Source organism: Rissa tridactyla, chromosome 11, assembly GCF_028500815.1.
Source record: "Rissa tridactyla isolate bRisTri1 chromosome 11, bRisTri1.patW.cur.20221130, whole genome shotgun sequence".
NCBI lineage: Eukaryota > Metazoa > Chordata > Aves > Charadriiformes > Laridae > Rissa > Rissa tridactyla.
Window position 1 is genome coordinate 4,408,917 of NC_071476.1, and position 27,548 is coordinate 4,436,464.

General features: G+C 58.7%; 2 protein-coding genes across 2 annotated transcripts in view; one reads left to right on the plus strand and one right to left on the minus strand.

The window, feature by feature from the left end:
• Positions 1-228: 228 nt before the first annotated feature.
• On the minus strand, positions 229-13,688 carry CDX1 (caudal type homeobox 1). The gene is made up of 3 exons (XM_054217541.1): positions 13,262-13,688; positions 653-798; positions 229-435 (listed from the first exon to the last, which is right to left on the minus strand). The coding sequence occupies exons 1-3, from the start codon at positions 13,686-13,688 to the stop codon at positions 229-231; spliced, it is 780 nt and encodes a 259-aa protein (XP_054073516.1).
• Positions 13,689-21,974: 8,286 nt separating this feature from the next.
• The window catches only part of PDGFRB (platelet derived growth factor receptor beta), a 34,272-nt gene continuing 28,698 nt past the window's right edge, over positions 21,975-27,548 (plus strand). The window contains exon 1 of the mRNA XM_054217539.1: positions 21,975-22,747. The gene's annotated coding sequence lies outside the window, so the exon portion shown is untranslated. The remainder of the gene's footprint in view (positions 22,748-27,548) is intronic.

Consider the following 27,548-nt stretch of genomic DNA (forward strand, 5'->3'; position numbering starts at 1 on the left):
CCTACAGGAGAGCAATACTACCTAACCTATGGTTTTTATCTAGGAGACAGCCCACCAGCCCCTTGGGAGGGTCCAGGTGCCACCTCGCCCAGCTCGCTGGCCACCCTGTTGGTTCAGCCGGGGACCATCGTGTCTTTGGGAAGGGGCTGTCACTCTTCAGAGCACACGGACCGGCTGGACTCTGCTACATAGTGCTTATCTCTTGGTGTCTGTAGCTGGTGAAGGGGGTTAAGGCATGAATTCCTCCTTGACAGTCAGTGGAGACGAGGAGACGAGGTTCGGGGCACTGCTGCTGCAGAGGCCTCCGATGGGTCCCGGTGTGCCGATGGCCGGCGGGGTTGGCGTGGTGGTGCTGGTGGGCTGGCTTTGCTGCTGCATCTTCTTTTTGTTCACCTTCCTCTCCTTTGCCCTCCGATTTTGAAACCAGATTTTCACCTGCAGAAAGACAAAGATGGCAATGCAGAGGTGCGGACAGATGCAGCCAAGGATGACGACACTTGGGGTCCCCCTGGGGCATCCTGGAGTTTGGAAGGGAAGGCAGAGATGCGGAGCAAGGTGGGACCACCACTGCCTGCTTGGGCTGCAGCCCTTCTGCTCCTCAGTCCCATCTCCACCCAGGACATGGGTTTTCCTGGGACACTGTGGCACTGACCTGCCGTTCGGTGAGCCCGAGGGCAGCGGCCAGCTCGGCCTTGCGGCGGATGGTGATGTAGCGGCTGTAGTGAAACTCCTTCTCCAGCTCCAGGCGCTGGTGGTCCGTGTACACCACCCGGTACTTGTCTTTCGTCCTGGTCTTGCCTGGCAGAGAGAGCAGAGCAGTCGTGAGACAAGAGGGGACAGAAGGGAAGGGTGGGAGCATCACTGAGGACATGGGGGAGCTACAGACACCCGTGGAGAGCTCAGGATAAACATGGCAATGCCCTGGGGATCAGTGGAAAAGAGAGTTGTGAGGGTCATACTGGATTTAATGCTCACCCTGGGTAGCACCAGGGTGTTCTTCCAGGTTGGAAAGCACCTAGGCACTGGGGAAATTGCTTGGTGGAAAGAGGAGGAGGGATTCAGGGGCATCCCGAGAAGATGGACTATAAATCCCACGTGCCATCACACACCATCCCCGAGGGGAGCAGAGCTGCAAGCCCTGCGGTGGGCTGAGGACAAGCTACCTGCAAAAATACAGCCTGGGAGGGCTGAGGGAAGCCCAGCTCTTTGCCAGGAAGCCCAAACCCAAGGTGCCATCACTCGAAGGCACACAGATCAGGACAGAGTAAAGAGGGAAAACCCAGGGATGTCAGCATTTCTCTGACACCAAGAGGGTTATTTTCCTCCTCCCAATACCGAGCTCAGGTGGAGAGCAGCAGCTGATTCTTCTGGTGCAGTCTTTAAAGACGCACTGAAGAAAGCCCACAAGGCACACAAGCACTCCCAGGGACCGGAGCTGCGGGCCAGCTGTGTTTGACAGAAGCCAGCCTGAATCTCTCCTTGGGGCCCCTGAAATACCGACAGAGCTTGGTGCCATGGAAGCCCACCTCACCTTTGTGCAGGAGGCAGAACCTGCCACTTTCTAGCAGAAAAATACAGTCAAAAATAGCCCGGCCGCCTTCTCCGTTAGCTCCTGCGTTAAATCACTACATGCAGGGCAACCTGCAGAGCAAGAGAAGACGGCTTCAACTCTGCCCGGGCCCGGAGCCGTGGCGGGCGCGGGTGGCACTTGGAGGAAGGGTGCCAAGGCCAAGGCCAAGGCCAACTTTGCTGACAAGTCCCTGGTGCTTTCCTCTGCAGAAGAGCCCACGGGCAGTGAATAAACACAGCTGTGAGTATTTGCTTCTCTACCCGAAATAACAAAATCCTCTCCCAGGCCGTCGGGAAGGATGGAGACGCGCTTTCAGCTGAGCAGCCACTGTCCTTCCAACTGGGAACCCGGCCATTTGTTTGCCTAGCAGACACGTTCACCCATCTTCTCCAGCATTTCTGCTGCTGAGAGCGGTGCTTCCATGGGAATGGCCAGGAGCAAGCGCAGAGCAGCTCCATGGATTTCCCCAGGGCTGCCCTGGGTGTAACAGCCTGGACAAGATACTGCCCATCACTGCTGCGGATGAGCAGGGAGAGATTTCCAGTGACCCAGCAACCCTCCTAACCTCGCTTGCATCCTCCTTCCCCCAGGAAAGGGGGTCTTTGTGTGCCTGCCGTCCTGTTCATCTGTTCCCCCTAACGTGTCCTTGGCATATCCATCAGTTTCGGCCAAATCTGATTTACATCTGGACATCCTAGAAATATTATTAAATTCTGACCATCCTAGTGGAAGCCGGAGTTTGGATGGCACAGAGCAAAACTGTGCTTCAGAGACTCCACGGTGGACTCAACCCTAATCAGACATCAGAGAATCTCCACACAGCAAAACCCCAACCCCCAGGGCTGCAAATCTGTTTCTCAACCAACTCAATTTTCTTTTTAAGGGTGTCTTTCCCCTGCTTCCCCATTGCAAGGAGATGGGGGCTTTTTTAAGCCACCTCTGATGCTGACAGATAAATGTAAAAGAGCATCAGAGGCAGGACAACCCCCAGTCGTGGTACATTGCGAGTGGGAGAGGGGCTCCCCTGGGGTCATTCCCCACACAGCATCCCACGGGATACCAAAAGGCAGCTGGTTTTTTACTAAATAAGCAAAAGCCGGCAAAAGTTCAACTCTTGCCATTGGCCTCCGAGCAAACTGTGTGTGGAAGCGCATGAGCGTGTGTGCACCCCTGGGCACACGTGGGAGCTGGGGTGGGCACGGGAGGTGTCTCCTCCTGCTGAGACTTGACCTCAACGTTCCCGAGCACAAAAGCAGCGCAGCCCTACAATTCATGTTAGCCCCCAATTTCCCTGACTATGTCACTCTTGGTGTCCTCCTGCCATTGCTCCTGGAAGCAGGTGCTGGCACAGGCTCAGCTGGTGAGCGGGATGATGCCAGGGGCTGGCTGGGATGGCCGAGGGTCCCAGCGTGGTCCCCAGGCAGCACCAAAGGGAGGAGGGTGGGAGTACAGCCATGTGTAGGAACCAAATCTCCCAGCACCAAGGCTGGGCTTTAGCCACTGACTCATATTTGAGGGATGTGACAAATTCAGCCACCACTTCGGAGAGCGGGGAGCCCAGGTCATCCCGGGGCCGTTTGGAAGCGAACGCGTTCCTCACCACCGCCGAGAGCAAACCTGCCCCTGGCCACACGGGGCGACTCTGCAGGTAAAAAACAGGGTGAAAAAAGGTAATTTGATTGAGCAAGATGTGTGCGGAGGTGTCTGCTGAAACACAGCAGCATGGCCAGCTGTTTGTCTCCTCTTGGGCACATATCGTGGTGGCTCGACGCAAAACTGACCGCAGCACAGTGCGGGGCTGGAGCGATGCCGGGGGCACCCGTCCCACGCGGGACCCCATGCTGTCCCCCTGCTCTCCCACGGGACCCCCCCGCTTCCCATGGGTCGCTGCCTCCTCTCGCCGCCCCGCAGGGGAAGGGTCCGTCCGCGTGAGAAAGGTCTTCTGCATCCCGGCCCAGGAGGCACTTGTGCCGAACTTGCAAACACAGCGATTCCCAAGGAGTTACAGAGTAAACCGGAGGCGCCGGCGGAGATTTATGCGGGGTTTAACAGCTCCGTGAGAAACCAGGATCCCTCTGTCTGCTCCAGGCTCAGGGACTCCTACAAGTTTATTTCTTTCTCACAGAAATTTACTTTTTTTTTTTTTCATTTGAAAGCAAAAACCTTTCTGAAGAGATAATGACTTAAAAATTACCTTAGTTGCAATATTGCTGTTTGAATACCACTGCTTGGAGAAAAAAACAGCTAGAGAGCAAATTGACAGATAAAGTAAAAAAAATAAATTGAAGAATAAAGAAATAAGGCGGTTTGTGACTACCACGTATGCCATGAAATTCAGCAGGAATTATTATTTCCTGCTGCAGCTGTAAATAGATCCATCACAGCTTGTTCTTTGTTATTCCCTCTTCACCGTTCATCCCTGATAAAGCTTTTGCTTTGCCTCGAGCCCGGCGGATTCCTGGCCGTGCTGGGCGAGCCGTCGCCGTGCGAGCTGGGCACCAGTCTCTCGCTGCCCAGTATGAGGTAGCAAAGACGCAAAGCAGAGGGCTCACAACCCAGCCAGAGCTGGGAAGTTATTCATCTCGACTAATTGCTGGTTTCGGCGATGTCTGCCGAATTCGGGGATGTGTTGTGGGTGATTCACAAGGAAAAGAAAAGGGTTTGCAAGAAATACTATTGACGATGAATAATTCAACTCCCTTGAATATGAATGCTGGGTTACACTTAACTCTCTCCTGGAGACTTTTTATGGCTCTGTGAAAGGAAAGAGGAAATTTGGGATAAGCCAGACCAGCTCCTTATGGGAAGGCCTTGTACCTATGGGGAAACCCTGCCTCTGCAGTGGGGAGCACGGCTGAGCAGAGGGATGGATCTGCTCCCGCATTTCCAGCGAAGCCCATCGGAGGCGGATCGGGCTGTCCCACAGCCGGGATAGCCCAGAGCTGCTGCTGCTGCAGCAGGAGGGAGCACCGACGGGATGCATGGGGTAAAAAGGGAGTGCTGGTGATGCCTCCTACCCCTTCCAGCCCTGCTATGCATTTAAAATCCCTTCTGCTTGTCCCCAAAAGACCAGGCAAAGGAACCGCTGGGGCAGCCAAATGGAGCCATTCACGGGGCCAGTGAGAATGGTTTCGGCTTTGGGATCAAGGCAGGGCCAATGGCTGCGTGGGGAGAGGGTATCGTTACCACTGTTAATGTATAACCCTAATAGCACTCACCTGAGCCATGATTAGATAAGGGAATAGCTTTAATGTGCTGTGCAAACCCCAAAGGACGCACTCCTGAGTGTACATGCACACGCACTGGCACACATGAGGGAGGACAGGGTCCCGACCCCCAGCCTGGATCTGATCCCCACGGCAGCTCTGCCCTGGGATGGGGATGCTGGAGCTCCTGCCCTGGACCTGGCAGGGGAAGGGAAAATCAAACCAGATCCCTGGCTCTGCACCCTCATGGCCATAGCAGAGGCTGCCAGGGAGGAGGTAATTCACCCTCTCCAGCCCTGGCCTGCCCAAAGGATGGCTTTCAATAAGGACCTGTGCCCCAAACACCCTGACAGATAGGTAATACGGGGTATTTTGAGGCTCTTTTCGAGCAGCTCTAAGAACAGCTGGGAAGAAGCTGTTTCAAACCAGGGCAGAAAGAATCTGCAGGGTGGCAGTGGCACCCTGGGAGGAGGCGGAAAGTAGTGAAAGAGCAAGAGCTGGCATGGTTTTTTTGGAGCTTGTCTTTTCCCCAGTCCTACAGAACAACGTAGCCAGCCCGATGTGCCCAGCACAGCTAAGAGGGGATGAGGCCAGCTCCGAACGCAGCATCCCCATCCGTGGGACGCAGCCCTCCCATCTGTGGCGGCAGCAGCGCGGCTGCCAGCAGCGAGGAGCACAAACCTGCACGGTTTCCTAAAGGTCTGCGTTTCACAGGTCAAAGCGGCTCCAAATTGCAGCAGCTGCAAACCCCTGGCTCCACGGGAAGCTGCCACGCAGCCTCAGGGCTCTGATCAGGGCAGCGGGGGTACAGCAGCCCCGAGCCACCGAGATGAGAGCCACCGCAGAGGTCCCCCAGGCGCGGGGACACGGGCGCCTTGTGCCCCGCTTTGCACGGGAGGCACTGGCCTGGGGGACGGCGGCGTTGCTGCCGGGCTGGCCGGCCCCACAGCTGCTCGGCGGCTCCTCGCGTCACTGCCATGGAAAGCCTGGGCAACGTGCTCCCGGGGCAGCCCTGCGCGGCATCACCTTCCTGGCGATGCTCTGGCCGTGCCCTGGCTCCATCTGTACGGTCCTCGGCTGCCTGCACTGGGTGCGTTTCCACGCCATCTGATGGCACTACAATATTATACTGCTGAAAAACATCAGATGTGAATGTCCCATCACCACTGAGCGCCAGGGAACAGACTTGTCTGTACTGGAGTCAAAGTGCAGCAAGACGGGGTGCAAGGCTCTCCCCCCAGGTGAGTGCTTTCTCTCCATGATAAAGTTGCTTTGTTCTGAATGAGCAGCATCTCCTTGCAAAGAGGATAAAATCCTCTCATCCCAGAAGAATTGGTTTTCTATCAGGATTTGCCATTCCTCCCCTGGGAAAGCATCAAGGAAAACTTCCCCCCACCCCCAGCATAGCTTAGGCAATGCTAGGGGTGGAGAAACTGAGGCACAGAAGCAGTTTCAAACCATAGTGGAGTCCCAGGGTCAGTGCTGTGGGCTCTGATCGCTCGTGGGACTCCGCAGGCAGCGTAACCCCTGGTCCTTCTGCAGCTCCATGGGGGGCAATCCCTCTCCCACGGCAGAGAGGGGGGCGACCAGCAGAGCAATGCCCCATGGCAGAGACCCCACGCCTGGGATATGGCTGGGGTCAGCTCCTAATGCTCAGGAGCCTCCAGGCTGGCTGGAGTCACCCTCATCTGGCAGCCAGATGTGCTCCAGCTGCCGCCGTGTGGAGGGGTCCATGCTCCCTCTGCCGAGCAGAGGCGACGGCAGCCACGCTGCGCAGCGGTGACGCTGGCGCTCGGGACAGACAGCCCGGCTCATTTCACTGGCCCTAAACCTACTGGAAATGGGAACCCCAAAGTCTGCACCGACAGCGGCAGGGGCTGAGCCCCACCCGAGCACCCCTCCTCTGCCCCCCCTGCCCCGCACTCGCTTGCTCCCCGCCTTTCCCCTCCAGCTCCAGCAGCCGCCCCAAAGCACACAAACTCCTCTGTGGCTGGGAAGGGGGGGGTAAACCCGAGCCCCCCACCCTCCTCGAGTGCTGGGAACCAGTGGGTCGGGGTTTTCACAAGCCTTCCCCTTCCCGTGCATGCTTCAATATCGTCAGCTTTTTTTCCTCTGCCACGGGAAGCAGAGGAGTGATGGATGGGACGACCGGCGTGGGGCGAAGGACTGGAGCCATGTGGCTTGCTTCATCTCCGCCAGCAAGAAACGAACCCCTCCGGAGGGCAATCCTTCCCGAGGATCCCGAGATCCCTGCCTGAGATCATTCCTCTGCCAAAGGGCGTTGGATTTAGGCAACTGCCGGGTGTCAAAAACTGGGTGAGAGGAATCAGCCCCACCCGGTACATATTTAATGCCTCTGAACTGCGGAGGGAGGGGATGCTGGATGAATCCCCACCCGATGGACCTGCCAAGGCTCCCCCGAGCTCCACTCTGGGTCGGAGAAATGGGCATTTCAGAGCTGCTGGGCTGAAGGCAGGACTCTGAGGGTGGGCACTGTGGGCCCCTCTGAGGACCCCAGCAACCCTCCTGACCCCAGGGTAACTCCTTGCATGGCTGTTCGCCCGACCAGACCCAACCTGGGGGTTTCTTCCTGGTGCCAAAGACGTCAGAGCAAACGGCAACGCTCCTGTGGTCGCCCCACCAGCAATAAAACCTGATCCGGCTTGGTACGTCGTGCACTGGAAATGTTTCACTTACAAAACCACACCACTTGTCCTTGGTGGCTTTCGAGTCTCCTGCACACAGAGGATCTGGCTCTGTGTTTCCAAAAAAGCTTTAAGTATGAGTACGGCTGGGGGTTTCTTGCCTGGGGGTTACGGGGCTGGCAGAGCCAGGAAGCAGAAACGGGGCTCGGTGCATGGCACAGCCACGCAGGGCAGCCCGGCTGCCGGGAATGGGCAGAAACACCCTGGGAAGAGCCGGATCCGGAGAGCACAGACCAGTGCGCAGGAGCACAGGCTGGCCCCGGCTGGGCTCCACGCTGCCAGCACAGCGAGACAGGGTCAGATCTGCACCCACACCCATGGGCGACAGCACCCCTCCTGCAAACCTCGTCTTCCTCCCAGGAGGTGCAAATCCCGCGGGGATGAGGAGCAGGTTGCCGGCGGTTGCAGCGACCCATCAACTTCCGATCACAACCCCGTGTTGTCGGACACGACAGGAGATGCTTCAACCCCGGGGACAGCAGCCTGAGGCTGGGCGTTGGGGGCAAGCATTTCCCAGCCCTGCAGCGATTCAACCCTTTATTTTGGCAACTGGCGGATTCCTACAGCTGCTCCCAAGTCGAGCACCACCAAGCCGGGGTCCTGCGCCGGGTCAAAGACCGCACCAGCACGGGAGGGCGAGGAGTGCTGGGGTGGCACAGAATCACACAGAATCACAGAACGGTTCAGGCTGTTCGGGGCAGGGATGCTTTGTTTGCCTTTCGTGCCTGCATGACCTGAATCACCCCTTTCGGTTTTTCACTTGGGATCCACCTAAAGAGAAGTGTCTCGTGGCCACCATCGTGGCACAGGAGGGGAGAGGCTGGTGCCACCTTGTTACAGCTGCCCCAGCCCCGTCTTGCCAGCATGGACTGAGCCCTGCACACACAGAATCACAGAATGGTTTGGGTTGGAAGGGACCTTAAAGATCACCCAGTTCCACCCCCCTGCCCTGGGCAGGGACACCTCCCACCAGCCCAGGCTGCTCAAAGCCTCATCCAGCCTGGCCTTGAACACCTCCAGGGACGGGGCAGCCACAACTTCCCTGGGCAACCTGTTCCAGCGCCTCACCACCCTCACAGTAAAGAATTTCTTCCTGATATCCAATCTAAATCTACCCTCTTCCAGTTTGAAGCCGTTACCCCGTGTCCTGTCATTACACTCCCTGATAAAGAGTCCCTCCCCATCCTGGCACACGGCCTGGCCAGCACACGCGGGCTGGAAACGGCTCGTTTCAGGGCATCGCCTTCACGCCAGCCCCACGGCACTGAGCCCGGATCCAACCCATCCTGGCTGGATTCGGCCCGGCTGTGGCAGGAGGAGGAGGACAGCGTGGTGGTGGCGGTGCCAGTTGGGCACCGGGACTCCTCTTCCCCTTCACAGCCCCATAGGGCTCGGCCCATCCTTACTGTGGGGCAGCGCAGGGGAAGGATCCGGCCCCTTATCCGGGTGATCGCAAAGCTAACAGCACTGGAGTGGGCGTCCTTGAAGGGTTCCCTGTAGGAAACATCTGCCATTGGCCAGAGGTTTAAAGTGTCCCTCTGCTAATCCCAGGGTATTAGCCAGCCAAGCCCATCACGTAGGTACCGCCGGTGCTCCCGGGAAGCCCTTTTTGTTCAAGGAAAGTCAATTCTAGGAAAGTTTGGAAGGCCTGTACCTTGGCCAGCAGGCTAAGCGGTCAACAAATCCCAGGTGGGGCCAGGAGCAGGTTGTGGGTTAATAATTCAAGGGGAGAAGAACAAGGGGGCCTGATGCACGCACACACCGACTGACCTGGGGGACCAAAGGGTCTCATGGGGAGCGACCGTCTCCTAAAGAGGGGACTGACCGGGGAAACGCACCCTCCTCCAGCCACCACCATCACCCCAAAACATTCCATGCACAGCATGAACCCGCCTGTCCATGGAAAACGTGTCTTTGTCTCATTAACGGGGTTTTTACTCTTTCCTCCAGCTTTCACGGATCTCACTAGGCCTGAGCAAATAGAGTTGGAAAACTGAGCTGGAAATAGTGAAAATTGAGCTGGAAATAGTGAAAACTGAGCTGGAAAACTGCACAGCCGTCAAATCACCGCTTGCCCATGCTCGGAGCATCGCTATCTGCTCTCCATCACCCCAAAAGCCATCCAGGCGCCACGGGCACTGACACCACACGAAGCCCGGAGCGCGTTCCCCTCCCCGAGTGACGCCCCAATTGCACTTTCACTTGCAATATTTAGGACTGCAGCCCCCGGCTCGATTAGTGACCTAAAAGCCAGACCCGAGGCAGTATCTGAGGATTTGCATAACTAACGAGCAGAGGGTGAATTTCAAAGTCCAGCCAGCCCCCATTTCCAGCCGCCTTCCTGAGCTTTTTATAGAGCCGGGGTGCAATTCACAGGGAAGTTTGCAAATAATTGTGAATAAGGAGGAAGCATGAGGCTCTGACACGCTGCTCGTGAAGATTTTAAGAGCAGAAAAAGAGGTGACATCGGAGAGAGAAATGAGGCCTGGGGACATCTTCCAGCTTGGTTCCCTTTAACTCCCGATTTCCAGCGACCGGCCCGCTGGCGAGGCAATCCCTTCCAATGCAGGGTTATCTTGGCTTAGCCAGGTGAAGCACACACGTACTTAGCAACAGGTATATAAAATCATCCCCCTGTGCAGCCTAACTCTGCAGCGGGCCACTGGGAGATTTCCCGTTGATTTTTTTTCCGGCTCTGGATCGCATTTGCAGAAGCCCCCAACACACTCCTATTCCCTGCGTAACATTTTCTCTTACCACCGCGCAGCTCTTTCCCAAAAGCTTTCAAACCGCGGCCAAGAGCTGTTTATACAAGGCAAGACAGAGAGGGAACCTCAATTTACAACCCTCTGAAGTATTATGATTTATAGCATTCGCAATGAAACTGTTTATATTTATAGCAAAACAGTCCACGTATTCATTTCCTATTCCCACTGCGGTGTGGTGGGTAGTTAATCAATCTGGACTGATTAAAGTCCAGTTTATTGATTTCAATAAAACGATTCATCTCAGAATTTCATCCTTATCTGTGCTAAACCCACGTCTGCCCTGCTGTCTTTCAAGCTTAATGGAGAAAGGCTCTTTTTTATTATTATTATTTAAAGGGCAGCCCTGGAAAACACGGGCTGCATCCCACCGTCTCCCAGCACACGGTCCCACTGTGGCCGAATCCCACAGCCGCTTGGCACCAGCAGCACTGGGTTTGGACCCAGCAGAGACACAAGGACAGGTCCTTCATCTGCAAGTGCCTTAGAAAGGGACCTCTCCTGTCACCCGGCCTGGGGAAGCGCTACCAGAAAGGGGCTTTCAGCCCAGCACCCATCCCCGCCGCGCTGGGGCTGGGCTGGGGCAGCTCCCCCTGCGCGTGCAAGGGGAACGAGGCTGATTTATTTCTCCCTTTGTATGTATTTAATCTAAGAGATACAAACCGAGCGGCTAATGATATTTTTCCAGAATTCAATCAACTCAATTGTCGGTCTAACTCAATCAGAGGCACTTTCAAGCCCCTGTTTTATCTCGGCCCCACTGCTGGGTGTAAAGCCATGCCCTTGATCCGGAGGAGAGCTGTGCTGATGTCTTTTTCCCCTCGTTAATTTTCCCTCCCACCTCTCTCCTCAGAAGAAACCGAGACCTACAAAACCTGCAGAAATGTTGGGGTGCCACCTCCAGGGTGGGCTGCAGGATCTCCCCCCCCAACCCCGGCTTCCACCCCGGGACAGAGGGAAGCCCTTAGCCCTAGCACGCCAGTGGGTGTCCATCACTGGGTATGGGGGGAGACATTTTTCCTAAATAGGTATATTCAGTGCTTAAAATGGGCCAGGAAATACCAGCCTGCCTCTCCCCTCCTCCTTCCGGACCGAGGCTGGTTTTTTCCATTTATTGGGATGTTCTGCCTGCTCCACCGCAGCCACTGGTCCCGCTGGGACAGCCCCATCCCCATCCACACCATGTGGATCCAGCGAACTCAAGGAGCTATTTTCCATGCTGGAAGACACCCAGCACCTCTGCACGAGCCCCTTTTACGAGGGTCTTGGCCAGACCCATGCGGGGAGCCGGGAACAAGCCTAAAACTGCAAAGCCAGCTTTGCAAAGAGGGAGCCCTGACCCTGATGCCGGGGATGTGGAGCCACCAAAAGCAAACTTGTCCCAAAGAGATGCCCAGACCACTCCTGCAGTGAGTTGGGCCCCAGCAGTGCTCTGCAGAGCTCACGGCCATCCCGAGAGAGGGGTGGCGGGTCCGGGCAAGCCCGGCGGGCAGAGGGTCCCGCTGCGGGCAGGACGGGTCCAGGGCAGGATGGGTCCAGGCTGGGCAGGCAGCAATCGAAGATGAAAGGGCGAGAGTAGGACAGGACAAAGGGCCCCGCACCTCACCTCGCTGCCAAAGGAGCCGGCCACCATCTCCATGACAAAGCAAAGCCCTTGTCAATTTGGGCTGGCCCCAAGGGGTGATCTGCCCACTGCCTTTGAAGTGGGCAGCAGGACATCCCCCACCCACCCAGGGCGGGCAGGGGGCTGGGGTCACCCAGACGCTTCCCCACCACCGCCACCCCCAGGTCAGGAGTTCAGCGGGGACAGGACACCGGGGACAGGGGGATGAGACCCTGGGGCCATGGTGACAGGGCCCTGGGGACAGCATGGCCGCTCGGTGCCCACGCCAGGAGCAGTACGCACAGGAGCTCCCGCGGTGCACAGCATCTACACGCCATGCACACGCACACGCAGCGTGCTGCACCCGGAGCACCCACATGCACCCTCCATGTGGCACCGTCCCCTATGCACCGCGCTTTGCACGCACACCACGCGTGCACACACACACCAGGCGTGTTCACACACACCACACGTGCACACACCCCCCACACACACCTCACACACACACCAGGCATGCACACACACACCACACGTGCACACACCCCGCACACACACCTCACACACACACCAGGCATGCTCACACACACCACCCGTGCACACACACCCCCCCCACACCTTGCACACACACCACGCGTGCACACACACCGCACCTTGCACACACACACCCCCCGCACCTCGCAGACACCCCGCGTACCTCACTGCCCTCACCACACAGCACCTTGCACACAAACGTTGGGCATGTGGCATCTCCCGTACACGCTCCCCGACACCATCTACACAGCAAGCCCCATACACGCGTACTGCTTACGGCACCTCGCACACGCACACAGAGCCTGTAGCACCTCACACCCTGATTACACCTCACATACAGCACACGCAGCACCTTCCCTCCACCGATACGCCTTCCCTGCACACATGCACACTCACACGACACATGCACGCAGCACACACGTACGCACACCCCCCATACACGGGCTCTCCCACACCGCTGTGCGCCGGCTCACAGCTGCAGCCCCGCACGCTCCCCTGAGACACCCCGTCCAACACCCCCCCGGGGCTGGCGGGGCCCCAGGGTCCCAGGGGGCTCTGGCTCTGCCCATCCTGCCCCATTGCGGCAGGCGAGGGCAGGGGTACAGGGGCAGAGACCAGCTGGGAAAAAGGACTTTCCAGCCTTATAACCCCAGCTGCCAGCAACGCGGAAGGATGGCATCCCCCCTGCCCATCCTCGGCCCCTGCCAGCTCAGCAGTGGGGTCCCCCTGATCTTTGAGGACCAGGCCAGGCATGCCTTCGCTCCCGGCAGTCCCCATGCAGGGAGAGCCGTGGAGCAGGATCCGGCCCCACAGGACTTCAAGCCCAGGGATCCTCTCCGCCCAGGAAGGCGCAGGGGTGCAGGGCTGGGGTTTTTCCTTACCGCTGCTGCTGGTGCTGGGAATGCTGCGCCTCATCCACTCGTAGGGGGTGCGTCTCTGGGCATTAGGGGAGAGCTGGGGGACAGAGCTGCTGATGGGTGGAGGCAGGAGTCCAGAGCCCGGGGGCTGGATGGGGTTAAAATCTGGGGGGCTGAATCCAAACTGCCCCGGGCTGGCAGTGGAAGGCGTAGCAGTGGTCCCGTAGGAATGCCAGTCCTCCTTGGCAGGGGTGTAGGGCGAGCCCCAGGCGGCTGCCGGTTGCCCGTGGTGCGGGTCGTTGTTAATCCCCGGCACATGGTGGTAGCTGGCGAAGTCCGAATACTGGGGCGGCCCCGGCACATAATTCTGGGGGTTGAGGTTGAGGCTGGGATGCCGGACGGGGCTGGGATACATGTTGGTGTCCTTATCCAAAAGATAACCTACATACATCTTCCCCGGCTGGCCCCGCGCACATGCTGTGCCGCCGTGCCGCCGGCTGCGGGCCGGGTTGGGTTTGGCGGGGACGCGGCCGCCCCTCCTTCGCCGCCGCTCACCTGGGCGCCTTGGGGAGCTGTGTCCCGGGGCCAGGCACCTCCCTGCCCACAGGCTTTTATTGGGCCCAACCTCTCGCAGCATTTGCATTGAAAGGCAGGTTTGCATTTCAAAGTGCAGGAACCCCAGCGGGTGAGGGGGGCGAATTCAAACCTCCCACCCCGGCGGCAGGGGGACCGAGGCGGTGGGTGACCCTGGGGAGCACCGAGGACCCCGCGTCCCCTCTGCTGTCATCACCCCACAGCTGTCCCCATGCCACCGGCCATGGTCCCTTTGTAGCAGCTGGCTTTGGGGATGCTGGGGCATCGTGGGTGTCACCTACAAGGATGCCCCACAGAAGCCCCCCAGTCTCTGCAGCCATCCCTACCCCAGGAGCAGGGTGCCTTGGGCTGAGCTCTCATATTAAAGCCCAGCCACCGGCAGGGGACAAGCTGCGCCTGCCATCAGCCCCGTCCCCACGTTGGGGGACACCGAACCCTTGCTCTGGGGTGATGCTTTCCGCCCCATTCGGAAAAGGGGGGCTGGTGGGAAGGGAAGGCTCCAGGTCGCCCTGCGTTCACTCCATCCGGGGGCAAACCAACCACTCCAACCCTCATAGCAAACCTCAGCCTGGCCCTGGAAAATGGGACAGAGGGACAGAGCCAGCAGTGTGCAGGGGGAATGCCCCCACCATGGACCCAACAGGGAGACCCTGGGCTCCAACATGTCTCCGAGAGGCTTGCGACCCTGTGGAAAGAGGATTTTCTTGTCTGTTTTCTCTCTTAAACAAGCAAAAACATCCCCATATGTTTTCTGATAGAGAAAACCAAGCAGAAATGGGACCTTCATGAAGCAGCGTCTGCCCACAAGGCGGGAGGTGGGAGATCACCCACTTGTGATCATGCCAGACACACCTCCACTCCGGAGAGGGACGAGGGACCAAGGACCAGCTCTGTGCCATCCAGGCCAGAAACCCCCTTCATCTGCAGCCGGGAGCCTCCTCCCTGCCAACGTCCCCCTCCCCACCAGTGTCACATTCCGGCTGCGCTGGCCGCCACCGCATAGTCACAGCCGTCATCTCAGGCCGAAGCACAGCTCAGGAGAGGGTGTTTTGTCACCTCCCCAAGGCCACCTCTGACCTTTTCTGCTCACCAGCCCCTTCCCCTGCTGGAAACATGAGCAGGGCGAGGACTGGTCGGTCCTCATCCTCCTGGGACAGAAACAGCCTGGAATTTGACAATAAGAAACAGAAAAAAAAAAAAAAAAAGAAAGAAAAAGCAGGGAAGAAAGAGATTTAGGATGAAATTGAGAGGAAGGGATAAAACAGGAGACTTGTAGAGCTTTTCCTGATCGCAGACATGAACCTGGGAAGTGTTTCCAATGTGGGATTGTCTCCCGGACTTGTGGGGTTAAAAGGAAAATGGTAACAAAACCGGCAAAGGCTCTGACTTGAGGAGCTCAGCGCGTTTGATGCACGGCCATTTCTTGCGTTGCCCCCCTGCAGCTGGTGGCAGATGTCCCCAGCGTTAGCCGGTGGGCTGGGGACAGCACCCCCCGTGCTCCCCGGGGCCCCGCTCACTCCCACGCCAGCCCTTCATCCCCATGGCATCCTGAGCTCGCCAGAGTTCGTGGAGGGATCGGCGCGTCCCCGAGCCCCCGCAGCGCTGCTGTCATCTGTTTGCTCAAGGTGGACTTTGCCAGACCTTGCCGTACCCCCCTCGCGGTCCCCCCCGCTGCAGCCAGGCCAGCCTACCGCCCTTCCCACCCTGCAATCCAGCACCCCGTGCCGGAGCCGTAACGGGGCAGCAGCCCCAGCCTGGGCCTGTGGCAACTCTGCATCAGCCCTGGGTGCCTCGTCCCGTTGCGCCAGCCCCCATTCTGGATGAAACTGGGTGAAAATATTACGTGTCGTTGGATGCCCCCGTGCCACATGCGCTCCCTGCAAGGAGGTGGATGAGACCAAGGAGCCAGGATGAGATCAAAGCGGGATGGTATGAGGCAGGGGGTCTGGTTTGCTAGAAGGGAGCAGAGTAAAACCCCAGCAATGGGAAATCACCCCCGGCGCTGACATTGCCCAGGCTCTGCCTCCCGAGACCTGGCACGGCCAGAGGAACCGGGAGAGGTGAGCTATTTGAGGGGAGATTTAGATTCGGTATTAAGAAGAAGTTTTTCACTCTGAGGGTGGTGAGCCCCTGGCCCAGGTTGCCCAGAGAAGCTGTGGCTGTCCCATCCCTGGAGGGGTTCAAGGCCAGGTTGGACGGGGCTTGGAGCAACCTGGGCTGGTGGGAGGTGTCCCTGCTCAGGGCAGGGGGGTTGGAACTACATGATCTTTCAAGTCCCTTCCAACCCAAACCGTTCTATTCGCAGCACCCTCCGCTCCCCTCCATGTGCTCCCCAGCATCCCCAGCTCTTCGCCCAGTCCTAGCTCCCTCCTTGGTGACAAAGGTGACTATCACGACCGTCCCACCCGGTGACGATCTCAGCTCACACCACAGCGCAGATTGATTGTTGCACCATATAACCTCCTCTATCCTGGATTTTTCCCAAGGTCTCAGCACAGCCATGGCATTGTTTAAATGAGAGACAAGGCCCTCTTCCTTCTCCTCCTCCTCCTCCTCCTCCCACCAGCAAAGAGTTGCTGGCTCAGGGATTGGGGAAAAAAAAAGAAGAAAAGAAGAAAAATCCCCCCCGATCGGATGGTGGGAGGTGCGGAGGAATGCAGGTGGCTGCTGGGTCCCACCCCAGGGGTGGCTACATTTCAAGGACGGGGGATGCTGGGGTTATTCCTGCTGCTGGCCGTTTCCTGCAGGCAGTGATGGGCAGCCCGGTCCCCCCTTTCCCTGTTCCCAGCCCCTGGAGCCAAGGTCAATGGCTCAGGCAGCTGGGGACCAGGGTGTCCAGAGGTCCGGGGACAGCACCCCACACCTGCATCCTCCCCATGGCAGAGGAGGGGCTCAGAGGGGCGCAGCATCACCAGGTGCCTGCTGAAGCTGCGCCACCAGCTCCCTCGGTGTGGGGCAAAGGGGGCAGGGGAAGACAATTGGGCCATAAAGATCCACCGACAATAACTTCTGTCTTTTCCTTTTCTTTGGCCTGTTTATTGCTGGTGGGGATTATGGTTGGCAAAGTTTATGCCGGGGAAGAACAAGGCAAGGAGCCCTCCATGGGTTCTCCTCCACGGGCTCCCCAAGCCCGGCCACTAGGCTGGTGCTGAAGGGTGCTGCTGGGGACCCTCGGTGCCCCAGGATGCCACCCGCACCAGGGTCCCATGGGTGAGCAGGTCAGGAGCTGCCAGAACCCTCAGGGGTCCCCAGCTGGACGAGAGGAGGTGGCAGTACCCTCTCCATCCACCCCAGAGACCCCCAGCACCAAACCCAGCCTGGGGAACTCCTGTTGGTCCTCCAGACCTGAGATTCCTGGTGGAATCCAGGCGGATGCAGCAGAGAGGGAGAGCGACCAGGGTTCCCCCCCGCCGCCGCTCCCTGGGGCTCAGCGCTGCTATCCGTGATCGAGTGATGCCATCTCCTGGAAGCAGGAGGGCTGGGGAAGGGAAGGCCGGGAGGTCCCCAGGGCCAGGCTGCAAGCAGCTATCACAGATGGAGCAGGTTTGCAGGAGAGACCACCACCCCACCACCTCCTCCTCCTCCCGTGGAGGAGGCCCTCACACCGGGAAACCAAGCCCTGCTTTGTCCCCTGGCTTGCTCTGAACCCCGCCATGGTTTCAGCAGGACAGGGAGATGTCCCCGGAGGGTTGGGTAGCTGTCTCCCCTCGCTCCTCTTTCCTCCCAGAGCCTCCTGCCCCACCACCTCCCCAGCAACCCCATGGTCCCGTGGCCTCCCAGCTCCCCCCAGCCCCCTCTGTTCCCAAAGGAAAACCTCTGGCCTCAGACCAGCACGTCCCAGAGCTGCGTGGCCCCACACACACCCCAACCCAGCCAGCACCTTCCTCCCATTCTCCAGCTTCTCCTGCCTCCCAGCAGGAGGAAAGGGGAGAGCACTCCTTGTCTCCTATGCATCATTCCTGCCCTACACCTTTGGAGCAGCATCCCAGAGAGCAGGAGAGGGATAGGGCAGAGGGATAGGGCAAGCATAGCCCTCTGCCCCACCGAATGCCCCAAGAGCATCCCCTCCTTTGTGGCAACAGAGACACCAGTGCAACCCCCTTGCAGAGGACAACCCCCTGCCCCAGCTCTATCAGCCCCACTGCAGACTCCCACATGCCCTTTGGCTTTTCCCCGATGCCTGAACCACGTCTCTGCTGGCACTTGTGTCCCCGTGCTGAGGAGGGCAACGCAGAGCTGGTCCCCAGAGAGATGGGTGCTGGACCGGGATAGCCCAAATCGATGTGCTGCCAGCACGGCCGTACAGCCCCCCTCTCCCCACCCCGGGGCTCGGTGTCGCTTTTTGGGATCTGGATCAGCTTTCCTGGGAAAATGCAAATGCCACAAATCTTGGGACTATCCTCAAGAGGGCACAGGGGATGGATACACACGCTGCCATCTCTCATTGCTTTCCAGCACCCGTGGAGCCCCTGTTCTCGCGGGGTTGGTGATGCGATTGCCCCTGCGCCGGCACAGAGCCGGGTGCTCGCCGTGCAGCCCATGGGTGCCGAGCATGGCTCGCCCGCCCAGCCTGTGACGGGAGACACGGGCTCCCGAAGGTGGCCGGGGCCTGGCAGGGAGCGTCCTGGCCATGCTTCGCTCCTTCGCCGCGTTTCAGGCGCTGCGTAAGCAGAGGGTTAATAATTCCCACATTAAGTGGCTGCAGATGTGTGGGAAAGTCTGGGGCGACCGGACGGCATCGCTATTAGTATTCACCCAGGAGCCTGCCGCTGCCTCCTGGGGCTCCGCGGAGCACATTTAATACCGAGGCTCGTCGTGGGGGTTAGGAAGAATGCGTGGGATGGGGGCGGAAAGGCCCCGAGGAGGGGAAAGGCAGCAGGCTAGCATCCTCCGCCGCTGGCTAGTGCCTCCTCCAAGTGCCCGAACCCAGGGTATATAGGGGATGGGCCAACATCTGTATGGACACAGCACCATATGGTGTATGGCTCAGTGCTATCTCCTAACACCCCTGTCACCCTGCAGTGTCTGTGGCCAGCGTTCATGGTGCCACAGGATGCTGCCTGGCCCAGGATGCTCCCCAGCGCGTCGCGCTCGGCTGTATGGTCACTTTGGAAGGAGCCCAGCACTTTCTGTCTCCCCTTCCTCCCTGGGCACTGCTGTCACCCATCACCGCCTTGGCAAAGCAGGACCATGCACAGGGCAGAGGTTCCTCCGGAGGCCCGGGCAGAGCTCTGGAAAGGGCTGGATGAAGGCTCCGTGCAGCTCTCCCCAGGGTCCACGGGCTGGATCCAACCAGGAGCAAATGCTGGCAGCTGCCACGCCAGATGGGTTGCCCAGATGTGGTGCCGTGCTCCCCGGCACCCGCCGCTCCTCTCTTGTGGCCTGCGGCTCCACACCACATCAGAGTGATGCTGAAATTCCTGGGCTGTCTTGGAGCTGATAGAGGCTCGGAGGAACCGAAGCCAGGGCAAATCTGGCCCTCGTTAAACTTTCGAAGAAGCGGGAAAGGCCAACATCTGCTCCTTCTTTCCTACCTGCCTCTCACCTGCTGGCACATGGGACCTGTCGCTGACTCCAGCAGGGCCATTCCCACCATCGTGTTGGGTCACCTGGCTCTGGTAGCTCTTCTCCACATCAGGCGCGGGATATGGGCTTTTCCCCATGGTCCAAGCTTCGCCTGAGATAGAGCAGGAGCTTGGACAGCTGCTTGGCTCCAGGTGATGCCAGAGCAGTTCAAATACCCTGGAGTGTCCCTATCTCAGCGGCTGCTGTCCCCACCAGAGACACTGCACTACGTGACCCCAAGGCCCCGCCAGCCCTTGATGATGCTTATTGAGGCTGGAAATCTCAGCCGGGAGCAGCTCTGGCAGCCCACACTGCAGCTGTCCCAGTCCCAGGGGAACCACTGAGTCCTGCAAGTGCCACGAATGGGGGTGCAGGAGCCAAAAATAGAGGTGAGCAACGAAGCGGGGATGAGGCAGAGGTAGCTGAGCTGCTCCCCCCTGCCCACGCGCCCGCACAAGTGAGTCCCTCCGGCTTCGGTGCTTCCTCCGAGCTGGCCTTTCCCAGGAGCTGCTGTAACCCCGACATGCTGTTCCTAAACAAAGCGCGTGGCCCTGGCTGCTCCCTGGGGATGCACAACGCAGGCCCCCACGTGCTTGCTGGGATGCTGTGGGCTCTCCAGGGCTCTCCCAGCATCCCAAAACAACAAACCCTGGACCTTGCAGACTTGTCCTGAGAGATGGGTTTGTTTGCCCAGGCTGTCTCTGCTCCCAGCCCAGGAGAGGGAGGAATATGTCCCACCTCGGGATCAGCGTGCTCTGCCCTTCAGCGTGGTCCATGCTAACTTCTCCATTCCCTGTTCATCCCAGGATGCCTGGCCATGGACTCCCAGTCGATCCCCCTTTCAAAGCCTGTTTGCAGAGTTTGACATGCAGGAGGGATGCTGGCAGTCCAGGCCTTGGGAAAGCCCTGGTGACCGGGAGCCAGTTCCCGATGGAAAGGGCCCAGCAGGATCGCGCCAGCGGGTTTCTCCCCCTCCCGTTGTGTTGGGAGCAGTGATGCTGTCCTTGGAAGGGGGCACGCTGCCGGGAACTAGCTCTGCTGAGTTATTCCCAGCAGCCCACATGTCTCCACACAGGGACCCGTCAGACATGTCTTTATCCCCTGGGAAAAGCGTTGGGAAGAGCCATGTGTGCAGCACGTCCCCTCTGCCGCCTGCCCCCCATATGAGCCGCTCTCACGCCCGCTGGCTCCTCTTCTGCACGACAGATCAGCTCGGCTTGGGGCTGCCAGGGCCCCCCAGTACGTGGCTGCCACCACGTCTGGAGTCGGGGAATCCAGCATGGCACAGGGGAGCAGCGGGGTCATGCCCAGCCATCTCTGCGCAGCCTGGCACAGGAGCCCCCCCAGCTCCCGGGGGAGAATGTTTCTCCAGCATCCTTCCTCTCCAGGTTTCCCTCTCCTTCCCAGGCTCAGCCATGCCTCCATCTCCCCTGTCCTGCCCATGGCGGTACCTGCCCGGCTCAAAGTGCCGCCTCACTGCCTGCGGATAACCCGGGGTGCCGCAGCCCGGCTCTCCTCGCCCTCTGCAGCTGCACAGAATAAAGACCTTCCCCTTTGGTTTTTCATCGGAGCAAAAAAACCACCGAGATAACGGATGATAAGCGGCAACCTCCCGTGCTCCTCCAGCCAGGGAATCATTAGCCGTGCCCATTGTGCAGGCATTGGAGGCAGGAGGGGATGAGTCCGCCTTGCAAACAAGCCAGGAACACAGATTTCAGCGGTGTTGGCTTTATGGGAAGGGCATTTTTATTCTTGGTAAGTTAAAAAAAAAGAAAGATAGAAAGGTATCTTTTCAGGGGAGTCTCCTTTCTCAGGTTAGCCAGTGCGCTTTTGCAGTTTTTCTTGTTTGGATCAGACAAAAGCACATCCCCAAGATGGAAACGGTGGCAAGAACTGGTGGATCAAAAGATGGTTTTGATCCAAAAAGCTTTTGCACCTTGTTATAGTGCTGTAACGAATTGCAAAAAACCTCCCCTTTTGGACAAATAATAATGTTTTTCCTATTGAGAGATTCTCAGAAACTTTATTGGGACTCATAAAGGTGTGGGGAGGATTTAAAGGAGGTTCATTAAACGGATGCCACCCCCCAGGGCAGGAGTGGTGCAGGACATCCGAGATGATGGCATGGCCGAGGTAGAAACGGGACCTCCTGCTGCCTCTCCCGGCTCCGTGCCCCTTCAGCAGCCCAAACAGCCCCGTGTCCCCAACCAAACCCACCCTCTGCCACAGCATCCCAGTCGCACAAGACCTTTTATTCCCTTTTCCAAAAAAAAAAATTAAAAAAAAATAAAAAGGTCTGGGAGGTGGCGTTGGCGGTCCCCAAGCGGCCGTGGCCAGCCGGGGGTCAGCAGGGCGGGAGGCGCAGGGGCGGCACGGGGAGGCGTCCGGGGGGAATACGCGGAGTCGGCTCAGTACAGGCCTTCTTTAATAAAAACATGAGTCAGCTGCTGGCGTGGGCAGTGGATTTTCTAAACATCCCCTCATATCCTGCGAAAGGGAAAAAAAGAAAAAAAAAAAAAAAAGAAAGAAAGAAAATGGGAGGGAGGGGGCTTGAGGGGAAAAAAAAAAAAAAAAAGAAAAGAAAAAGAAAACAGGGAAAAAGGCCAGAATTGAAAGCAGACACAGGGAGAGAGCAGCTCCTTCCCTCCGGTTTAAGGAGGAGAGAGCCGGGCTGGTCCGGGCTCCTTTTGTTTCCCGTTAGCCGGGCCCTCGCCGCTCCCCCTCATCGGCAGCCTGCGGCAAAACTCCCCTCTCCTTGCAGCCACTTTGGCTTCTCCTCCTTTTTTCAAATTTTTCTCCCCTCACCGTGCTCGTCTGCCGGGCTTTAATCGCCGAAGTTTTGCTCCGCAAAGGGTCCCCGCAGAGGGTGGAGGGAGGAAGTCGGAGGGACTCTGCGCTCCTCATTGGCGAGGCAGCCTCCCCCCTTCTCCTCCTCCCGAGGTCTCTTTTATTTATACACGCACACACACACGCGTGTACACCCCTCGGCCGGGGGCTCTGCTCCACACCGGGGGCCAAGGTGGCCAGACCCCCCTCCCAGGTGGGCTGGGGGCTGCTGAGATGCACTAGAGGAGCAGAGCGAAGGCTTGGCTGCAGCCCAACCCTGGCACAGCCTTGCCTCTCCTTTTGATTTTATTTTTTTTTTCCCCCTCCTCCCCTCCACTTCGGTTCTTCCCTTCCCTCTCTTTCTCCTTTAAGTGGAAAAGCCTTGCCAGCTGGGGAAGGCTGGGAGGGCAGGGAGAGCCTCGGCAGATAAAGAGCGCGGAGGAGGAGGCGAAGAAGGAATTTCGGGGCGGCCAGCGCCCGTGGGACGTGCGGCACCGGCGCTCGCCCGGTGGGACCCTGCCCAAGGTAAGCCCTCGCGTCGCCCACCCCGGTGCCAACTCGCCCTCCCGCTCTGCACCCGCTCTCCGGCCAGGAAGCCTCACGGTGGAGGTGGTACAGACCACAAGGAACCTGTCCCCGAGCCAGCCTGGTTGCTCTGGAAGGGGCTTTGCTCCCCTGGAAGGGACTGGCACCCCAAAACACCCCTCCAAGCCCTGGGGAGGTGGTGTTTGGTGGAGAGCGGTCGAGCTCTGTGGCATCCCACGGGAAAAGCTGTCCCATCAGCTCTCCCCAGGTCCTGGGCTGGGACGGCTGTGGGGACCCAAGGGGACACTGCGGCTGCAGGGCAGAAGGGGGGACCCTGCTGCAGCGGGATGCGAGGGATCTCTGCTTCTCCCTGGGGAGCTCTCGGTCCCTCCATGGATCAGATCGGGTGTTACCCTGGCTCTCCCAGGCCAGCGGCTGTGGGAGGGCTGGGGAATGGTTGGGAAGGGGCTGCTCGCCATCCCAGTGGGACATCTTTGAGGCTTGAGTGTACCCCACTGCAGAGCAGCATCACTGCAGCGTTAGACCACCCAAACACATCCACGGTCATCCCTAAACGCAGGGTGCTCCTAGGACCACGCCACTTTGGTCTGTGCCCTTGGTGGGACTCCTGTCCCCATGGGCCAGGCCAAGCTGGAGAGGGACATCTGCAAGCCCGGCTCAGCGCCTGCGCTCTGACGTGCTGGGTACTGGAGCAGGGAGAGCCTGGTAAAACCCTTCTGGGCATGGATGTGGGCAACCACTCTGCTGTTCCAAGAGCGCAGGAGCTGAGGGCCTCCAAGAGGCTGGAGCTTGTCTGGAGTGAAGCTGTGCTGACTCTGGCAGTCCTGACAGCCCCGGACAGGGGGTTGCATGACCTGCAGGACTTTGGTGCTCACACTGGGACCATTGTGGGCTCGGAGCATCCAGCTCCTGGGCTCACCTGCCAAGAGGGAGACTTTCAAAGCAGGACTTGTGGTGGAAAGGGATGTTGTGCTGCTCCATCCTTGCCTCAGAGCACTTGGGGCTTCTGCTAAAGCAGTGGGCAAATAGCTAAAAGTAGTCAGTTTGGCTTGCAAACCCTGTTTGCAGAGGCTTGGCAGCCCCAAACCTTTTCAGAGGGTCCCCCATTGATGACAAGGACCAGCAATGTTGAGCCCCAGAGCTCCCCAGGGGTGAGTTGAGGGGTCATTTCCCCCTCAACACCCTGCAGGACAAGGTGTCTGTGCACCCCGTGCTCTCAGGAAAGGGGCACGATTTGTTCAGGCAGCCGGAACCAGTGGCAAAGCTGCGGCTTTGCCTGTCAGAGGGCACGTGCCGGGCTGGCTTGGAAGGAGACCTGCCAGGTAGCCACCTTGGTTGGCAGCCAGCCCTGGGCATGGTCTGACATGAGGCTTGAAGTCACTCCTTGGCTCGGGGTGTGCTGTGGTCCCGGTGGCAGTCACCCTCCTTGAGCAGTGTCCCTGGGTCCAGGAAACATCTCCAATTCAGTCGGTGTATCAGGAAGGACTGGTGTTTGGGAAAAGCACCAAGTCGCAGCGACCCACCTGCAGCACGCAAAGGGCGTTTCTCCCTCCCTAAAACCATCTCTCCCTTCCTCCAGCTTAACAGCATGAAGGGTCCTCGCTGAGGAGCAGGGGGAGGGATTCCAGCCACCCAAATGCCTGCCCTCAGCGCATCTCCCGCATCCCCGCACAGGGCTGGGGGTTCAGGATGGTCCGAACAGGGAGGACTGTCTGAACAGCGGCACGGCCAGCTGTGACGCTACAGTCAGGGAGAAGTTAGCCATGGCTGCTTGTCCAAAGTTCTGGGCATTTCTAGTGGAGTCCTGCAGGGCTCTGACCTGGGCTTGGTCCTCTGGAACTGATGGATGAACTCACGTACTAAACTCTGGGCTGGCACCAAGCTGGGAGGGCAGCTGGTGTAGAACCATTCTATGATGCTATGGTGTGCGGGCAGATTGGAGTGTGGGAGGATCCCAAGGGCTCCGGGAGGAGTCCAGGGTCAACCAGGCAACAGCGAGCTGCGGCAGCGTGCTGCCATGAGGAAGGAAACATTAAACAGCTGGGCGTCATCTTGGAAGCAAACAGTCCAGGCAGTTTGTGGGGTGGGAAAGGATCTGGGGGCTATAGTGGACGCAAACGAGGTTGCAGGATGGTGCAGAGGAACCCGCAGCTCTTCTCATGGGATCTGCCGGAGGCGGACTGACCACACAAGGTGGAGGGAGCGCGTCCTCCGCAGCGAGCGATGCCGAGCGCTTCAGTAGAGATGCACACGGAGTGGAAAGACTCAGCGTGAGCACAGGGGGTGATGAGACGCCCAGAACAGGCTGCAGAGGACTGGAAGAGGGGTTAGTGGGGCTGGTTGGTCACTGGATGTTGCGGGAGGCAGGACACGGTCTTCATGCACAGGAAAGGTCACCGCAAAGAAAAAAGTTAGCTTTTAGGAGAAATGTCTGCAGGTTCAAAGACATGAGGCTGGGTGCCTTCAGCCCTGCAGGTTTCAGAGGACACGTCAGGCAAACCTCTGTCTGGGGAGATGTGGGCACCGCAGCAGGGCAATGAATGACCCCATCATCTCTTTCAGCCTTATTTTCGATGGGTCTGTGACAGGATTTCCGACACATTCAGGACAACACTGTTAGGAAGAGGAGAGCACTGAGCCCTTCTCCAGGACTAGGGCAAGACGAAATTGTCTTACTGAGTACCAAAGGAAAGCTGAGGTTAAGAAATGCTCTCTAGCTGAGAGGGCGATGCCATGCAAGAAGAGACCATGTTGGCTGGCCGTGGCATCACCCAAATGGTGGACTGGTGTGTCCAGCCACTGCCAGAGGGTCCAGGCAGGGACTCCTGCTCCCAGTTCCACCCTGGTGGTCCCCACGGTCCCTCTGGCCATGCTGAATGATGCCATGCTGAAGCGGGGTGAGATTGCAATGGTGTTCATAGGGTCAGGCTCTGGCAAAGCATCTTACTGGGATGCAGCAGCAAAGGGCAGGGAGCGGAGGAGCCGCGCGGTGGCCGCATCCCATGGGAGCGCAGCCGCTGGTGCTGGCAGCGAGGGCTGCCTTTGGCCCAGAGCTGGAGGGAGCTGGGGACCGCACAGGCTCAGGGCTGGCTGGACGCATCCTATCGCTGCGAGGGAGGATCCGGGCCGAACACTTCGTGGAGTTTGTTTGTTTGTACTTTAACCAAGGGAAAGAAATCCCCTGGAGAGGAGCTGCGAGGGGAGGGTATAGACCGGGTATTGTTTCCTGAGAGGCTGGAGCAACTCCAGGAGGCTCCTTCCGCTCCGCCAGGCAAATTGGACATAACGAGGCTTGTTTTAGGGGTGGCTGTTTCCCCTCCTCCTCTCCTTGGTTGCCTAATTAGGTTCCCCAAGCCAAGCGCACCTCTGCCCTGCTCTGCTCCCATCGGGACGCCTCCTCCTGGAAGCGCAGCACTTTCCTGGTACCACTGGGAAAACGGAGCAGACCCGGCTGGGACAGGGACACATGCCAGGGATGCACAGAGGTGTGCTGGGATGGGTCATGCGCTGAGCCAGGGGGTCCCATAGGTCCATCGCCCCCCCAGCCTGATAGCAGGAGACATACAGTGATGCGCTGCCCCTCACACCCTGGTTTTTCTTCATCCCTGGGTGCACAACTGGGACACAGGCTGTGGCATGCCCTGGTCTGTGTTTGTACCCTTCTCCTGCAACCACCATCCTGCAGAGCCAGAGGACCGTGGTGCAGAGAGGCCATGCAGGGAAAAGGGAGCTTGCGCAAGCTCCTACAGAAAGGCTGCTGCCAAGAAAGCCAGGGTGGTGTCGTGCGAGTGGTGTATGCCCTGCACCCGTGGATGCACGCGGCCTCTCCAGGGCACGTCCTCTCCTGCCCTGCCCAGGTCTCCACTAGCACCCATCCTATGCTCTTCCCCAGGCTCAGCAAGAGCCGGCGTGTGATGGGGCTCGCAGGAGGCTGCGGGGTCCAGGGGCAGGAGCAGGGAAGGGTTGGAGAGTGGAGGGATGTAACCAGGGCGCTGTGATGGCTGTCAGCCCCCCGGCTGCAAACCAGGAGACAGATGGAGGAGGAGGTACCTTCTCCCTGCTATAGAAAGGGACTCCTCAAAACATCCCCATGGGCAGCACGGGGCTGCTCGGGGGGACAAGGCTCCCAAAGCAGGCAGGAGACCGGCAAACCTGCCCCTCGGTGCGAGGCCCCATCCCACCGGTCCCTCTGCCTTCCCCCTTCTGGCCCGTCTACCACAAGCAAGAGTCTGTGACTGAAATCTTAATGCTACCGAGACACAGTAATTGGCACCAATTAAATTGCTACATTCATGTTTGAATTGCTTTAACTGGCGAGACACACTGTCTTATTTATACAAAAAAATATGTTTGCTTGTGGGTTTGTCTGAACTGGGGCCAGCAGAAAAATACACCGTTTCGAGCCCCGCTCTCTGCAAGCACTTTCTCCGCTCCCGAGCTGGAAGTCACCTCGGTTTCAGCCTTTGCCGAGCAAACGGTTGCAGAACAGAAACCCCGCTTTCCTCGGGTCCAAGCGCCGCTGGCATCGCGAGAGGGGTCCCCTCCTTTCCCCCCGCAGGTGGCTGCCAAGTTTCCCCTCTCCAGCCTGGGAGCTGTTAGGGAGAATATGGTCTAATCCAGGGAGGAGAATTTCTGGTGCAGGGAGCAGGACTCGGTGCCCATTTTAAAGCTGTGCTCAGGGGAGGGACGGGGGGGGCGGGCAGCTGCTAGCCCCGGCTTCTCCTCCAGAGGATCCATGGGGTTTCAGCATGCAGAGGGGGGCTGATTTTTCTCCATGACT

What these genes read in the sequence shown, in the direction of transcription:
- CDX1 (XM_054217541.1), bottom strand. Translation starts at nt 13,688, where the DNA reads ATGTATGTAGGTTATCTTTTGGATAAGGACACCAACATGTATCCCAGC. An exon ending in TCCCAGCACCAGCAGCAGCG is followed by an intron (nt 799 to 13,261) that starts GTAAGGAAAAAC and finishes TCTCTCTGCCAG; the next exon opens with GCAAGACCAGGACGAAAGAC. An exon ending in TCGGGCTCACCGAACGGCAG is followed by an intron (nt 436 to 652) that starts GTCAGTGCCACA and finishes GTCTTTCTGCAG; the next exon opens with GTGAAAATCTGGTTTCAAAA.